This window comes from Cyprinus carpio, chromosome B20 (genome assembly GCF_018340385.1).
Source record: "Cyprinus carpio isolate SPL01 chromosome B20, ASM1834038v1, whole genome shotgun sequence".
Taxonomy (NCBI): domain Eukaryota; kingdom Metazoa; phylum Chordata; class Actinopteri; order Cypriniformes; family Cyprinidae; genus Cyprinus; species Cyprinus carpio.
Window position 1 is genome coordinate 28,769,794 of NC_056616.1, and position 18,134 is coordinate 28,787,927.

The 18,134-nt window shown below is 36.6% G+C and overlaps 1 protein-coding gene across 1 annotated transcript; it reads right to left on the minus strand.

The window, feature by feature from the left end:
• Positions 1-6,862: 6,862 nt before the first annotated feature.
• LOC109084478 (scavenger receptor class A, member 3) lies at positions 6,863-17,278 on the minus strand. The gene is made up of 7 exons (XM_042746808.1): positions 16,911-17,278; positions 12,852-12,887; positions 12,479-12,523; positions 11,841-11,960; positions 10,562-10,642; positions 8,977-10,020; positions 6,863-8,724 (listed from the first exon to the last, which is right to left on the minus strand). Exons 1-7 carry the CDS (start codon positions 16,915-16,917, stop codon positions 8,288-8,290), a joined length of 1,770 nt encoding a protein of 589 aa, XP_042602742.1. The 5' UTR covers positions 16,918-17,278; the 3' UTR covers positions 6,863-8,287.
• Positions 17,279-18,134: the final 856 nt, after the last annotated feature.

The window sequence follows — 18,134 nt, forward strand, 5'->3', positions numbered from 1 at the left end:
AGGCAGAGCTGACATTGCTTTAATTTTATGTTCGACACTCATATGGCATGTTAACGAAGCATGTAAAAGGGAAACAGCTGGGGTATATTGCCCTACAGAGGATGTTGTCATGTTATGCAGTGCCATTTCAGAGCAAAATCGGATTGGTAGAAGAACAGTACTCATTGTATAAGATTACTGAGAAAACCCAAACAGCAGAGCAAAACAGTCCAAAAATGCTGATAAGTCTGATAGCAGAAAGCTACTACTAAGCTGCAGGGAGATTGGACTCATGTCAAGACACTTTTAGGGAAAAATACAAAATATAGTGTCGAGCTGTTAGCATAATGGAAAACTTATATTAATATCAATATATTAATATTCTTTGGGACACTATGAAAAGCATTAAAGGGATAGGTCACTCTAAAATTTCAATTCTGTCATCATTTACTCATCCTTACATCGTTCTAAACCTGTATGACTTACTTAAATTGGGATAGTTCACCCAAAAATGAAAATTACCCCATGATTTACTCAGCCTCAAGCCATCCTAGGTGTACAGTATATGACTTTCTTCTTTTATCAAAAAATGTCCAGGCTCTTCCAAGCTTTATTATGGCAGTGAATAGTGGTTGAGATTTTGAAGCAAAATAAAGTGCAAGAATTCATTATAAAAAGTGTTCCACATGGCTCCAGGGATAAATAAAGTCCTTCTGAAGAAATTCGATGCCTTTGTGTATTTAAAATGTTATAAACCATAATCTCTGGCTTTCACTAACTGACGTACGTGCATTCACAAGAGAGTGGCATTCCAGCCTTTTTTTATTTTATATTTTTTTTACACATATACACCTGAGTAAATCATGGGGTAATTTTCATTTTTGGGTGTACTATCTCTTTAATGTAGAACACAAAAGAAGATATTTGTAGAATGCTGACTACCATTTACTTTCTGTTCCCATTGACTTCTATTATATTTTTTTGTCCGTACAATTGTCAGTGGGAACCAAAACTGTTGAGTTAGGCCTGCCAACATAAAAAAAAAAAAAAAAAAAAAAAAAAAAAATCTTCTTTTTATCTTATGAATGACACTCATACAGGTTTGGAACAACATGATGGTGAGTCAATCATTACAGAATTTTTATATTTGGGCGAGAAAAAAATAATTTTCTGAGAAAAAGGTCAGAATTGCGAGATATAAACTCACAATATTACTTGCAATTCTGTGAAAAAAAGTCAGAATTGTGAAATATAAATTTACAATTGCAACAAAAAGTAAAAAATATAAGATAAAAAGTTGAAATTACCTTTTTATGTGGCAGAAACTAAAAAAATTGAATAGTTAGATATAAATTCACAATTCACAGAAAAAAAAAGTCAGAATTGCAATGTGAAATTGAAATTCTGTCAGGCCTATGTCAGAATTGTGAGAAAAAAAAAGTCAGAATTATGAGACGAAAATTCAGAATTACCTTTTTATTTCTTTATTGTGATGGAAATGGCATTCAGTAGATTATTAAAGTATAAAGCAGTCTGTATATAGCAAAACAACGTTTCTGCCTTTAAAACCATTTTGAATAACATGATCAACAGGGCCTGACTGCACAAAACCTCTTAAGCAAAGAATACCTTTAATTATAATTAAAAACAAATCATCCCTACGATTTTTTAAGTCAAGTTTTGTTGTTGTTGTTTTTAACTGGATGCTAGTTTTACACAAACCTGTGGAGATCATGCATGCTGTCGTTAAAGCATAAGGAGGACAAACCAAATAATAAGATATTTATGTGCATGCATTCATGTGCATTAGCTTAACTTTTAAATAAAATTATGCTGTTTGTATAACCTGTAATGAAAAAGAACGTGTATTACATTGGAAAATACTTTCTTGCTTTTAGACAAATAATCTCTTGGACTGAATGGCTGGAAGACGAACATCCCTTGGCTTTCTTCATGCATGCCCTTCACAAATGATTTCAAATGAAACAACTCTGACGTTCCAAGGCTGCTGATTGACGAAAATAACACATGGATAAGTGTAAAATGTCTTAGCAGAGGCAATGGGCTTGCAGGGACTTTATTCAAAAATGTAAAATATTCTGCCTGTCTTTATCCAATAAATCAACGATTTCTTTGGAAGGCTTTTCATCTAAAAGGAATGAAACTCTTCCCAATATCTCAATCAAATGTACCCTTTGACTTGTATTGGTGTTCACAATTTGCTAAGCACAGTTTAAATTGCAAGCATAGCAAGCAAATGAGTTTGAGAAGCTGTTGCTGCACACACACTTCAAAAGCACTTTGCAGATTGCAAAACAGAGCAGCATGTGACCCCAAACCAGGTCAGAAAATTACAGACCCCTTTAAGACCACCTGTAAGGGGCAAAACTTTTTTTACAGCAAAGCTCAAGTCAAGTAACTGTGACCATATATAGATGCATATTATACTTTAAATAGATATATTACGATTAGAGATTTGGAATGATTCCATATTATATGAGTTTGATGTTAAGCCCTTTGTCTGCACTTCAGTTGAACTCTGGTTTTAACTGCCATTTCCAGATGATTTTTTATGTTTGATAAAAACCCAACCCACCCTTGTTTACTGTTACTGACATACCAGAGTAGTTTCTCTTTTTTATATAAAGCATCACACCGTTCCCTTTGCCAAAGGCTCCAAACTGATGCAGTTTGTTTGGAGAGAAGCATTTCCTCCTCCATATGGTTTTAATAAGGAGTCTCTGAGTATGTCTGTATAACGAAATCCAAATAATGTTCTTGTTTTATTTGGTTTAATTTCAAAACAATTTCTGCAGCAATTTCAATTCAATTATTTGAATCATTTAATTTAAGAGAAACAAACAAACAAAACATATCTCATGTATCAAGCTATTCAGTGGCATGTGGTAGACTTCAAAAATGAGACAACAAATTTTATTCATTCATTTTTTTGGTTGATTGATGTCAATAAAAGATAAAGGCATTAATTAAAAGTTTAAAGAACATGCTGGCACTGTCACCATGCAACTAATACTAATATGCTTATAAGATCATTTACATTAACATACTATTTTTTAAAACAAAATCACGCCAAAGCTCATCAGGTTTATGCAAATTAGTGCATTTGTTTGAATCAGACATGATCGCATGGGTTGTTTACAATCTAATTAATGAAGCTGAAGCCAATTTGCAGACTGACTGATAAGATAATATGCTTATCATATATCATATATTATAATATATCTCTCTCACACACCACACATTTGGGCCTCTATAAGAACGCAACAAAAAACTCCCTCCCTCTCAAATTTTATCCGGCATGTTACTCTTGCGTTGATGTTTGAGTGAGCGAGTTGTTTGCTGTCTAATTACTGGAGCTAATTTGTGGACTGACAGGATAATATGCAATCAAGTCATTTTTCACCTGTATTTTGTCATTATCTCTTTCACTCTCATTCCACACTTTCTGGACCTCTATGACAATGCAACAAAAAACTTGCTCCCTCTCAAATTTTATCCGCTGTGTTAATTTTAAGACCAAGATTTTACTCCCACCATGAAGATGCTGAACGGGTCTGTCCAGAGGTTCTGGTTTTGTTCAGGTTGTCACTTTTCCAAAAGGACCTTTCACTGAGACTATTAACTGTTAGCTTGTCGTCTGGGTTTATAGTCTGTTAAGGTTTATGAGTAATTTACAGTTCCCTGAGCACTGACTGAAAACCAAATTTATGTTGTACAGGACGTCTGGCCATGTTGTCAGAACATATTTTCATGACCTTAAAGGCGTCCTTTTTGACACAATTAAAGAGAACATTTGCGAAGTGAAAATGAAACAGTAATAATGTAGTACATTGAGAATGCTTCCTGGAACATTAGTTTTAAAAAGGTGTGCAAGATCACAAAAAAAAAAAGTGTGCAAGGAAATTTCTCTAGATAATGTTCACCCTGTTCTCCATCACAAAAAAATAAAATAAAAATACTTTAACAATAAAATCATGTCAAACAGTCCACAATGTTCTTCCTAACTTGCCGTCCTCTCAACTCATGGCCTTATACATGCGGTCCAGTTCCTAAAAGACCAATGTCATGCTGGGGAAATCTTTGGAAGGATTATAAACCACTTACTTGCAAAATGAAAATGTCAAGCAAAAACATCCATCATTTTCAAGGACATATATCTGATAAAATATCCACAGATCTGTGCTGATGTTACGTCCGAGCTCTGCTGTTTTTGATTAATAAAGGTAAAAATATGTGTCTAAGTTTGACCGAAAAAAAGAGAGAGAGAGATTTTGAGATTTTGGATGATGTTTATCTTTTTTCCAGACAGTAACTCTAGAATACTACATTAGCTACATTTTCCCATAGCAATATATTTTGTTTATAGCAAAACACATACTCTGCCTCACTGATACAATGGCAAGATTTTATTGATGTGTTTGAAAATTTTGTGCTCATTAAGGCTGCATTTATTTGATTAAATTTAGTTAAAAGATAAAAAGATTGTTTCTGGGCTTTAAACATCATCGTTCTATGCAGGGACAGAAAGCTCTCAGATTTCATCAAAAATGTCTTAATTTGTGTTCATTTTATTTTTGGGTGAACTATCCCTTTAATTTCTTTAAAAAAATATTCAAACTTTAAACTTTTGAATGGTAGATTAAAACATTATCATTTATAAAGCAAACATTCAGAGGCTTGCTTATTTTTTACATGTATTCCATATGAACCATTCAGATTTGCCATCACAACAACAGCGTTTAAATTGCACCCTGAAGTAATGGTTTAAAATTAGCTGTGACTTCAACACAGTCCGGCGGCTGTCTAGACTTTTTGACATAATCTGTTTGTAGAGCCTTTAGATTTTTTTGTCATGTAATGCAGTTGCTTGTTTAAATCGTAACCTAACCATATCCTAACGACATACCATTAGAAATTATCAAAGACAAATTCCGTCTCCAAATCAAATTCCATGCAATAATAATGTCACAAGTCATAATATTCAGGGGGTTTTCATAGGGTCAGTAATTTAACCCCACAAACATGTGTTTTAAAGCTTTTAGCACAAAATCTTTAGTAGCTTGCTGTACTTCTCCCTTCAACATTACCTTTGCTGTGGCAGACATTTTATTAAATATCTAAGTGAGAAAATGCTTGTGTGAAATGAATTCCTCATGGAAGAAAAATAAATTGGCCTCAGCCCGTGGCTTAACATCTGGCGCAGTTTACTCTGGCAAGTCATATGTTATTCAGGAGAGGGAAAACATGACACCCTCTAGCTTTTCATTTTTTTAAATTCCAAACTTAAAGCATAAGAAATAGGTATCTACTGTACATTGTTTTCATACATCGTAGGAGAGCAGCGCTCTGTTTGACAGAAGAGGTGAGCGACAGATTTTTCTCACGGCCCATGACTTCCCCAGTGAATTCTGTCATCGTGTCGAAACAGTTTTCTTTCCTGTGGACCAGCCCTCACACAGAAGGTCAGAGTTTGACAACCGGACATCTGCAAACACATTAATGCAAGTTATTAATGATAAATTGGGTTAAAATTCATTTGGCTTATAGTTTGAGGTCTGTTTCTGACAACAGAGAAGTTTCAAATAGTGTTTGAGTGTGTTTTGATGATTAAGATCAACTTTGAACATTATTACTTTGCGTGGCTTATTACGTTTGGCAGCTTTGATGGATAGTGTAAGTACATGTCTTTGGAAAGTTAGCATATGAGCTGTTAATCATTGAAGAACTCCGTAACGTTTTGGTTTAACGAGAATCTCTGACCTGTTCTTGAGGTCATCATGTTTTCTTTGGCAACAGGAAACTTCCTTGAAGTGTCATGCACCATTATAGAAGATGGGGCCTAAACTTTGAGGCCAGCTGCAGACACTCTGGGCCTAAGGTTATTAGCGAGCAACCAGGTGTAAGCGCTCATGAATGGGCAACTATTTCCTAGTGTATTGGGTGGTCATGCTACACTTGGTGTTTCATTAACTTCTATTTTTAACTATGCAAATATTTGAGAGCGGGAATACAAGTATGTGCACCAAAATTATTTTGCACTGTATTCATACAAGTTCAAGTCCAGTGAACTTTGACCTGGTAATTTGAATAGCAAAAGGACATTTTAGGATCTAAACATCACAGATTGTCCTTTTGGCCTCAACGCAAAGAACACAAACTTCTGCTAGGGTTCCTAAACAAACTGCATAGCACTAAGACAGAAGAACTTTGCAATTGAGCAACTGAAACCATGGCAATGAGTTCCACTGGAACTCATTAGAAAGCTAGAAATTTGCAAGTTTGCCTGTGGGGGTTTATCGATTCAGCTGGTTCCCACACAACAACTAGGTTGTCATTCCCACGAGGAATTAATTTCCTTTGAAAAAATGTTTTGGTATCCACGGATCCAAATTGTTGATTATATCATAAACCGCAAGCTGTAGATGAAGGCTGAAGATCAATTTTCACAGTAATAAAACTGAGAAAGAAATAATGGGATTGAAGAATAAACAGATTTCTTACAGAAACAAAAGGGTTTGAGGAATTACATCACAGGGATCTCGCACCACATTTAAATGTCAATCATCTAATGTTGATGGTTTGTTTCCTGATTGGAACTTACAGTCAAGATTCAATAAGAAAATTTAACACTATCTATGACAAAACAACTCATTTCTTTTATGTACTGTATGTCAAGAGATGAAACATACTGTAAATGTCATTATGTGATATGCTAATCAACACTAGACCTGCTAGCATTAGTTATGTCACTAGATTGACTCTTGATCATGTAGATCTTATTTCAGCTTTGCACTTGATTTTGATAGTGCTCTGCCGAAATGAGCCATATAATGATCCATTATAATGGAGCTGACCTTTTCACTGTAGTCATAATGATGATTTATTGTCACATGTGGAAACTGTTTATGCTTGCTAGTAGTCAGATATCACAGATATTACACTTAGATGAAAAAAAAGATCTCTTTACCCAGTTAACATGTTGTAATAATGAAATAAAACAAGTGATGCAGTTTGGAATTATATTTCTGTTGTTATAGAAACATATACTGATGTTTTTCATTAACTTGAAGAGAAACCTACCTGTTAGATAGTCTACATTTCCAAATAAAACAGCATAGTGTCAAATAAAACAGCATCGTAGTTTAGTACTTGCACTTTTCAATATTTCAGTAATTTGATATTCCAAATCTGCAAATTGCACATTTTGTTTTTGGTTTGCTTTTTAAAATGTTACAGCAACATGACTTAGCATCAACGAAAATGCAACATTGCGCAATGTTATAAAAACATTTTGTTCTTGCTGAGTGGATAGCTAATCAGGTAATATATTTTCAAAATTTGTTTCATGATTTTATTATGAAATAGTAATCATAAAACTGTATTTGCTTAATGAACTCAAAAATGCTAAACAAAAATGTCCCCCTTTTTACATTCATATAACCCTTTATTGCTGTGCAGAGAGAATAAACTGTATGCTAACACATCATGAAATCCTCAAAAACACATTAACCACATAAAATTACACCTGGTAAAATTCTATATTTACAAATTGGGAAATCAAACCAATTTGAACGTTAAAACGTAATGTTGCACATTGCCAATCATTTAAATAAATTTGTCTGCACAGTTTGTAACAGTTCTGTAAATTTGCTCAGTGCCTTGATTTTGAAGTGTCATGCAGTGCCAGCAACTGTAAAATACTGTGTAACTTTTCGCACAGTGTTTCATAAACTTGAACCTATGGTACCTTTGACGAGTGGAAATATTTGGTTTACTTGAACTTATAATAAAAATCATGTTTCAGAGTACCTGCTCTGAATGTTCTGTGATTATGATGCAAATACTGCACTACTAAATACACTTCATAAAAAGCAATAAAGCATGGTCTCATTCGTCCTATGCTTATGTGTTCATATGCTAATGCTGGCTAATGATTGAGTCTAATGAATGGTACCTAGTACAAATAATGGTTTCATAGCAGCCTGGCTCTGTAACCATTGTTAAAACAAGAACTGGTGTGAAGTGGCTCAATATCCTGTATAGAATTAGGCTTGAGGTCTATCCAAGAGTGTTGAATGCCTATACAAAGTATACTGTTGCTCAGAGCAAACTCTATATTTGGGGAATGTACATGTGGGCCTCTAAGATCCCGAAGAGTCTATCCCACTATCATCTAGCTTTGAGAGAGATCTCCAAGTGGACCTTTACCACCATCATCATCAGTCTTTCCAGAAAGGCAATCAGTGCATCACTATTTGGGATATTTTGAAGTTTTATGTCTATCTGCTCATGAACTCTGAGCAGGCTTCCCTGGTGGTCCAGGTATTCCACGTGGCCCCGGTGGTCCCACAGGGCCTTGTACTCCTAGTGGTCCAGGAGGTCCATGTACCCCTGGGAGTCCAGCTTGCCCTCGGATACCTGTCGGTCCTTTGGCGCCAGGAATTCCATCCTTCCCAGGAGCCCCCATATCACCCTTCTGTCCCTTTTCACCACGAGGCCCTGGTGGCCCTAAAGACCCTTTTTCTCCTTTAAGTCCTGGCCCACCTCTCATTCCTGAAGATCCTTGTACACCTTGATCACCCTTAATTCCCATAGCGCCCTTAAGTCCTTGAGGTCCACGATTCCCTGCAAGTCCCCTGTCACCTTTCGGTCCCGTTACACCTACAGGTCCTTTGGCTCCGGTTTCTCCCCTGTTTCCTTTTTGACCTGGTGGACCAGGCACACCTATAAAGAATCCAGAAAATAAGACACTTAGACACTTAAGTGTAAGTGAACATGTAAGTGAACCTATTTTTATAGACACTACAACAGGTCTTCAAATTCGGCCCTAGAGGCCCCCTGTCCAACAGAGGTTAGGCCCCAACCCTAAGTTAATCAAGGTCTTCAGAATTTGATCAGAGATGGAGTAATACTCTGCAGATCAGTGACCTTACAAGGCTGAATTTGAGGATCTTTATACTAAAGGTAGACAACTACCTTTCAGAATAGTGAAGTTCTGGATCAGCTTTTCATGACTGGTGTCTACCAGCTTCATCTCCTCAACCACCATTGATAGGTTCCTCACATCAGCATCAAGACGTACATTCAACATCATGTACTGCATTCTCAGAGTGTCAGCAAGGTGAAGGAGAAGCAAGACTGTGTTGTTCAGGTTCTGCAAATCTTCTGTGTGACTGTTCAGCCTGGATTGGCAAGAGGCACTCTCTTGGTTGATGTATTGGTACATGCTCCGGACATGGCTAACAGTTGCTTTGAAGCTGGAAGAGAGCGTGTCGATCTCCATTTCAATGGACTTCATTCTTGTATCCAAAGTCACAAATCGGTCCCCGGTCCGGTTCTCGTAGTACTTGGCATGGTACTGGTGGTCATGCATGTTCTCCTCATGTTCATCAATGTAAGACGAGACATTATCTAGCTGCATCTGAAGGTTCATGACTTGCAGAGTGAGGTCATGCACCATCTCTGAACTCATGCTGATACGCTGGTGAGTGGCAGAGACACCATTCTGAACAGCCCTCACGGTCTGCATGGTTACACTGGCATTGGACTTCAGGGCACTTAAAACTCTGCTGTAGTTCTGCCAGTCTGCTGTTATTTTTTGAAGCACCAAGGTCTCCTCTTCTGCCTTCCTCTGAAGAGCACCTATCCACAAAGCACTAAGGGCGACAGTAGTGTTGACTTGTTGCATTGTGGCCTTCAAATCATACTGATCCTCAACAAGGGTTTTCATGCCCTGATCAGTTTCATTGATGACAACCTGCCAGCCAGTTACCTGATCCAGGTACTGGCCCAGAGACTGGTTTATCCGCTTGATGATTATTCCAAAGGACTGGAGGTCTCTAGTCATTCTGTTGCTGGATTGAGTAAGACTTTGCTGAGATTGAGTGGCCTGTTCCAACTGCTGATCTTGACGGAGTACTATCTTCTGGATTTCCTCATACTCTTTCTTCAGTCTGGCAATCTCCTCTTGGTATTGAGCAGCATCTAAGCAGTTGGAATAGTTGTTTACAGCGCTGATATCTGCAATACAACCACGAAACCGTGAATGTCTTGTACCGCTGACACAAAATACACTGTAAATTGCATGAACATGCAGTTTTGTTTTAACAGACTGAGCACTCTGTGTGCACAGCTGTTTTGAAGGGCATTATTTTGGTAATAAATGATTCCTCAAGGTTTTACTCTCTGAGGGGTTCACTGACCACAGGAAGTGAATGGAGAGATTAGACAAACAAATTAGATAAATAAAGCAGGACTATTTTAAACTGTGTGAGAACATGTTTTTCTTTTTACATTTTCATTTTCTTGTTGTAGATCTTTGTGTTTATCGTTAACTAAAACTATTAAAATTGTTTTTGTTAACTGAAACAAAGCTTAGAAAAATATTAGATAAAAACTTTAAAAGTTAATTGTTGCCTTGTCAGCTAACTGGAATAAGTGTAAGTACTACAATTAACTGTAATAAAATCAATTAAAGCCATAAAGAAATATATTACTAAAAAAATATAAAATCAGAATCATATATAAAAATAATAGTCAATTCAAAAATAAGAATTCTTACCTTTTATGCTTTCTTGGACCTTTGAAATCTGTTTGCGGTAAAATGTCTCCTCTTCAGATAAGGTGTCAACTCTCCTGAAAACTGATAAAAAGACAAATTTAATAATATTAAAACAATTATTTTAGACATGTAGGTGATCCGAAATAAGCAAGCAAAATAAATAAATTCACATTTGATACAAATTTCTAATTCTAATCAAAAATGTGAAATTTCGTAAATGTTTTGGAACAGCAAACCCAGCTTAAGTGATCTTTCTTTCCTCTGAGAATAAACATGTTTGGAATTCTTTTAAGAACCTTTCTTCACACACCAAGACTTAATCTTGCACTATGGGGACTGGTAAAGTATAATGTAACCTCATTTGCGGTTGTAATTTATATTCCAGCTGTATGAAGGCATGTAACATGCTGTATTTTAAAAAGGTGATAAAAGGAAATTGCTTATTTTTTTTATCACTAAACAGGATACTTGTTACTTGATCTACTTGCCTTGTGCAAACTTCCTACATCAAATTCCTTAACATAGTAGTAGTATGCATATTACACACATACTTGTTATACATTTTTGAGGAGTTACAGCAATATGAAACAGATGTGTATGTGGCATCATTCTGAATTATCTGGGCTTTTTTTTTTATTTTTTATATATCATCATATATTTTTCATCACACCAAACAACATTCTTATTGATTTGATTTGCCACAGTTTAGCTAGTTGTGGGTTGACGTGGTAGTATTAGAACTGGCAAGCACAACAATGAAGTCATGAAGTTCTTGTTGAAGCCCCATTGCATTTAGAACTTAGGTTTGTTGTTGTACACTTATGTACGGTGAAATATATTTGTAGTTCTTTCACTATTGGCTTTCATTGTGCTTTCATGCTTGTTAGTGGGGCAAAGGATTCAGATTTGGCATCTAACTTCACACATGATGTGAGATTTATTGTGCGGGCAAGGTTTTGGTTAACGTCTAACTATTAAATCTGGAAATTGTTGACTTTGAGCATTAGGGTAAATCAAAACCCACACTGCATGTTGTAACCATGTGTATGAAGGATGAGAATTGGGGTGTCCTACATTCCATTCACTGGCTCATAACTGAATCCCCCCAGCATTGTGTCTTCTCATGTGAAAATGCTGATTGCTGATTCATGTAAAAGTATTTTACTACAATTTAACTGTCTTTGTTCACTTTGGCGTCAATTTAAGGATTGAGGAAAACAAACAAACAAACAACAACAACAAAACCTGTTGCAAACATGGTTGTACCTTGACAACTTACCAAGGGATGCCAACACGGCAACTGCAATGATGAGCAAAGCTAAAAAACCATAGAGCATTTTAACAGCTAGCTGAAGAGAATGTGTCTGCTGACATTTCATACATCCTCCTCTTGCTCTTCCTGTGGACACAAAAAGACATTTTCATAAAGATGTGAACTTTATTATGAACTAACCATTATATCCTTACTGGTATGTAAAAAATTTAAACTTCACCCCAAAATCAATATTAAATAGTCTATTAAAACCTAAATACACAACTGCACTCCGAAAAAATCAAAACAATAAAGAGAATCTATTCAAATTCTACATGACTAATAATTCAACTGAGCCTGCAAATTCTCTAAATGAAGCTTTTCTGAATGCTGTCAAGAACTGAACATTTAAAACAGATGTAATCAATAGTCAATAATCACTCACTAAATGGTGGATAAATGTTGACTCATATACACTTTAGACATCTTTAGACATCAGACCATTGCAAAAAAAATTTCATGCACAATTTTTACATTTAGACAGATATTTATCAAAACAGTCAGCTTACTATCTAACTCTCTTTTACGAACTCCTTTTTTCTCTCTCTGTCATGCCTCTTTAATAAGGAGAGAAATAATCTTTAAGAAAGATGAATTTTTCTAACCTCTCAAGGGAGGAATTTCCTCTTCTTCTCCAGTTAAGTCCTCCTCTACAAAGAGAAATCGCACAAAACACAAGTAAGTCATGGCTTTTTAATTTATAACATCGTACTTGAAAGTAATCATAATTCTATTAAATCATTGTTCATTGCATTGGCTAATCAAACACAGTTTCCCTTGAGACTCATCATCTACCTCCTGCACAGAACATAAACATTGTACCATCATAATATCAACATGTCAGGTCTCAAACTTTAATTGCAGGAGATTATAAGAGGACAACAAAATCCACTGCAGGAATTACACACATATTTGGTCTTATAAGTCTATATCAAGAGGGCTCAAATGAAACTGAACAAAGAAACAGACTCCACATACCATTAAAAAGCTGGTTCTCGTAGCCACTATAGCTGTCTGCAAAAGAGGAAAAAAGCACCAGGGTTGATGTATGTGTTTGCAAATTAAGGTCAATAGATTGAAACATAAACTTATTCTGGGAATAACACACACGCTTTATCACCAGAAACATAAATCATATGAGTTGAAATTCCATAAGGCCTGCTTGCTAGCACACAGCCTTAAGACAAAAACCAGTCAACTTGGACCGATTCGTACTAGATGAGGTCATTGCTGGAAAGAACCTTATATTAGCTCAATTACACAAAATTGGTGAGGGAAGTGTACTAAATTTGATTGGATCTTTTGGAGGATTTATTCTTCCTGGGCGGAATAAACTAGCCTGGGAATATTTTGTAATTCAGAGGTGCTCTTAACATATGCCAAAAAGGACCCTTAGTAAGGCCCTTTTGAGTTTAGAAGCCCATGTTGAGTTTGTTTTTAATGGGTGGGAAAAACCACAGCTGTTCTGGCCATAAGCCACAAAAATAAAACGGTGTGTGGTGCAGGACATAGCTATAAATAGAATAGAGCATGAATGTTAGAACATCTGGAAAAGCATTGTCAGCAGAGGGTTAGCTGGGGGGGGTTCTTATTGCAGCCACCCATGACAGTCAGTTAACTAAACAGCTGATTACTACCTGCTGGAGTACAACCAAAATGTATGAGGTGCTTCAAGTGAGGAAAGAAATGGGACTATATACACACCATGAGTACATCTAAGAAGCTTTATTAACAAGGAACAAAGGTATGTCAATGTCATTTTATGTGGTCTCCAAGACCATCCATGTCCCACAATGCATACTGTTCCATGGGAAGAAGGAATACACAACAAAAAGCGTGAACATGTGAGGGCATCTTTACAGAAGCCTGCAATCTACCATGTTTTGGAGAGTAATATTATCACTGAAGACAAGACAGGGTCCGCTTTGAAAATTGGGCTTGAACTCTGCACAGAAATATGAAAATGTGGTATTGTGTTCCTGGCTGAGAAGAAAGGACAAGAGTTTAGGTGCAAGCTATGACAAGGAATGGTGACTCAACATCTCTACACCCTGCAGCTGCAGGGCACTGGGTTGTACTAAAGGTAAAGAGTTGTTAAAGGAGGTATGCCAGTTATCACTGCCAGTGCTGTTAAACATCAACCTGTTTTGTCTTTATCGGACACTACTATTCAGCAAGCACTTTTACAATAACATCCCTCAACACAACAGTCTCAGGGAGTTTGCACCTGCTTCGTTTTCTGTTTGTTTTAAATCTTGGGTCTGTATTTTTCAAACCCCGAGCACGTCTTGGAGCCGCGCTTTGCGTGCCAGACCTGTTAAGCTCATGTGAGACTGTTTATACCTACTACTCAAGCCGCTGAGGTCAGGTCTACCAGAGCCAGAGTGCTAGAAGGGGCAAAAGCTTGATGAGGGAGAAAGTGGAGAGACTTTACATTTCCCCACCAGTCCTGGCTACACAGGTGGCTCGGAGCAGACGCAACCTTGGGTCTTGTGGTAGTGTGAGTGTTGCCAACAGTACAGAGGAAAAGGAGGGGACCCTTCAGTCTGGTCTGGATGTCTGCATTCCCTTCGAAAACATTGCTTCAAAAAGCACTATGGCTGGGTCAACAGAAGTAAACTTAAAAGGTATGAAAGTTAATGAAAGAGGGAGGATATTTAATTAGCTTGCCGGGTCATTCGAGGATCTGGAGGAAATGGAAATTTTCTACATTTGGTTAGAAGTCTAAAAGCATAAGGTGAATATGCCAATGTTTATAAAGGGTGGGCACTCACAATCTGTGTGCTTTCAAAATTGAGCTGCATGATGTAAGGTTAAAACAAGCAGGGAGTCTTAAGTTTACAAGTTACACAAATAAAATACAGTAAATGGTACTTAAAGGTCAAAAACTGGCCATGTGTGCTGTTTTTTCTCTAAATCAACAGCAATTCTTAACCCTGGACACAATTTAGGTAGCATTAGAGGGATATCATCAGTTATCTCACATGTACATAATTAAGTAAATCAGTCCACTTGGGCAGATGTTGTACAGTATGTTAGCAACCAGCTATGCAAATAACATCTGTGCCCCTACCCAGACATTAAAGGCTAAAATTTCATTCTAGGTCTTCAAAACACTGTGAGAATAACTAAAACCATATGACTCACAATGGTAGCATGTAAATACAGATCGGAGAAAATTATATATTGTCAGTAGCCAGAACAAAGTCTTGGTCACCAAGATGTACCAAGATGCACTTAATCCACCAAGATTTGGTTGTCAACACATGAGGCATCCATCAGCTTATCCTATTTTCTGGAAATACAGCAAGGAAGACAAATGTTTAATACAATACAATAGTTGAGAACTCCTTGGAGCACAATGTCTAAGATGATATCTCCTTTCAGAACTTCACAATGTCAAAAGTTTGTGGTTAATCTCTTCAGCACCTTCTACACAGGCCAAAGATTTCTGAGGATTCTTCTAATCCATCAAATCGTGCAATGGAAAGCTACTTGAGTGAGGTGTTCTCGGGTAACTTCCAGGGCTTTGATGTCCTAAAGAACGAATTGGCGTGGTGTGCATGATTTCTAAACTGTGGGTTCAGGAGGTTGCCCAGTGCCTTTAAATGGATACCCTTTACTGAAAAGCACCAAAACAGGAAACATCCAGTAATACGGGTATTATGTGACCAGATGAATGCAGTGGGTATAAAACATCTGACAGAAACGCCTGAAACTAGAGATGGGAAGCAGAGGCAGAGGGCAGGGTCTTTCCAAACCACAGAAACCCAACCACAACTAATAAAGACAAGTGTCTCTACATTTCTGCTTGCTGTATAACTGCTTTACACGCATTTTTAAAAGTATGAGCAGTTCTTCCCAAGAGTTCAACCATAGAGTTCAATGGAGAGTAATTGAAAACATTCATACTGTATATTATAGTTCGTGAAAACAAAAGAGTTGAAAACTGGAGGTGAATCTCACTCCTCTACTCCCATCTTTAGATATCGACATGTTTACAGTCACACATGGGTTGACTTAATTGCATGAAAGTACACGTTCTTGGATGTTTTACAGCTTGTTTTCTGAAGCCAAACTTTTTTAAGGCAACCGCATTAGACTGTAACAAAACAGTCTATTAAACAGGTCCTTATGTTCAAATATAAACAAATATGAAGAGCAAGTGTGTTTCATTATATATGATACATTTAAATTAGATGTAATCAAGATTAAGAAGATCCTGTGAAAACAGCTGAAAGGAACGTATGTATGTGTGTGGTTATTCAATTAAATTAAATTCAATTCAAGTTTATTTGTATACCACTTTTTACGATACAAATCATTGCAAAGCAACTTTACAGAAAATTAAGCTTCTACAATATTTAGTAGTAGCTTATCAGTAGCGACTGTCAGTTTATGTGCATACGGCAGAAATGTTCGGAAAAATCAATAAAAGACGTAAACAAACGAACAGACGATTAACGCTATTAACTACACTGGTTAGCACTGGCTCCACACCTGCTGCCCACACCAAGAACATAGAACTCCCCGCACATCCCTCACCGCATAAGGAATGCATTAGGAGCCATGCTCTTTCATGAGTTTCTGGATTATGCATTAAAAGAGTGAAAAATGTACCTTCATCTTGGCTATGTTTCCTATAAATTAAAGATCCTACCAAAGGATGCAGATCCACATATTCCATTTGCATTCAAAAATAACTCACTTGGCTTTTATGAAAAATGCAAATTATTCAGTGTTGACAAAAACCAAGTGCTGCCTCAACAGTGTGGTTTATCTAAGTGTTTAACTAAAAATTCAACAGCAAATGGTATCAAGCTGAGAGTGATGAAGACATGATGTGTTTTGTTTTCAAAGTAACAGAACGACAAACTCGCATCCAAAATCAACAGGTCCCTGCTTACTTTAGACTTCCAAGTTATGGTCTTAAATATGTGCTGTCAGCACGCTCATGTTTGCAATGGTTTTCTCACATGAATTTAAAAACCATAACACATTAGTCAGTAGAAATCAATAAAAAGAAACACTGCTCACCTTTCATGTTGATTCTGTAAAGTCACCCCAGGTCAGTTTCGTAAAGATGACTGCGGAGACTTGAGACTGAATATATTTCACCTGTTTGATTGTTCAAACTTGGAATGTATTTCAGTGACTCATCAGAATCCCAAGCATCAATCAAGAAGCATACTGGTTTGCTTACAAGAGGTAAGGCAATAAATCTGTGGAGTTATCCAATGTTGAAAACCCTTGTGGGTCCAGCTGGTGTGTCAGGAAGACCCCTCTATAACATGCAGCCTCTTTGCTATAGAACCAGAGGAAAGTAATACCTTGGACAGTAACCATGTGCAGCTTTGGGAAACATGCTGGAGAGAGGGAGAGATTGTTTCCATGTGGAAAAGGGATGGAATGGATGAAGAGAGAAGGAGGAGAAAAGGAGGAGGTGGGACACGGTGCGTGTGCTTCAGTGAGTCAGTCCTGAGCACCCGCCTAATTGCTAACAAATGTCTGGTATTGGAGCAACAGGGACCTTTATCATCTTTGGCCTCTGTTGTTGGAGATTTACACATTGTGTTTGCCATATGGAACAAAAAGGGACATGTTGTTCCTCAACAGTCAGTTTGTTGTTGTGAGGAGAAAGAAAAATTATTGTGCTAGTGCTATTGAAAATGCAAAGTGCAGCTTCATACTTTTTCAATTAAAGTCGGTGCATTTTTCTAAAACACTATTTTGTTCTATTTAACAACATCAGCATTTAGTTTGAAATCAAGTCAAGTGATGCAGGCTAAGATATTTTTGGTATTTGCTGTATTGTTTTTAAACTTTCATACTGGGAGTATTGAAATATTAAATAAATTAACCATTATTTATTTTGTAATTCCAGAAGTTACAAGAACCTCATGTTCTTCATTTTAATTTAGATCAGAGGTAGATTATTTAGATATAATAATCATAATTTATTAATTTAAATACTTTAAAGTAATCCGTGTCCCTCTTTTAAGTAAGCTGAGGGCCCATGGTTAAAAATCACTCTGTTTATAATAATTGTCATTATTTACTCACCATGTTGTCTCAAATTTGTATGACTTTAATTCTTCCACATAACATCAAAGGAGATGTTTTACCATAGAAATATAATATAGTTTAATAAAAGTATCATGTAAGTCATCTGAATGCCAATTTTTGTGCATGGAGCCAGGTTTGACATCAATGATGCTAAACTGATTTTCAAGTGTTTTTTTTGTTTACAATCTGCAATTA

Excerpts from the sequence above, each read along its gene's own strand:
- LOC109084478 (XM_042746808.1), bottom strand. Across the intron at positions 12,524-12,851 it reads CGAGAACCAGCTTTTTAATG|AGGAGGACTTAACTGGAGAA; the intron begins GTATGTGGAGTC and ends TTCTCTTTGTAG. Across the intron at positions 10,021-10,561 it reads GGTCCAAGAAAGCATAAAAG|ATATCAGCGCTGTAAACAAC; the intron begins GTAAGAATTCTT and ends GTTGTATTGCAG.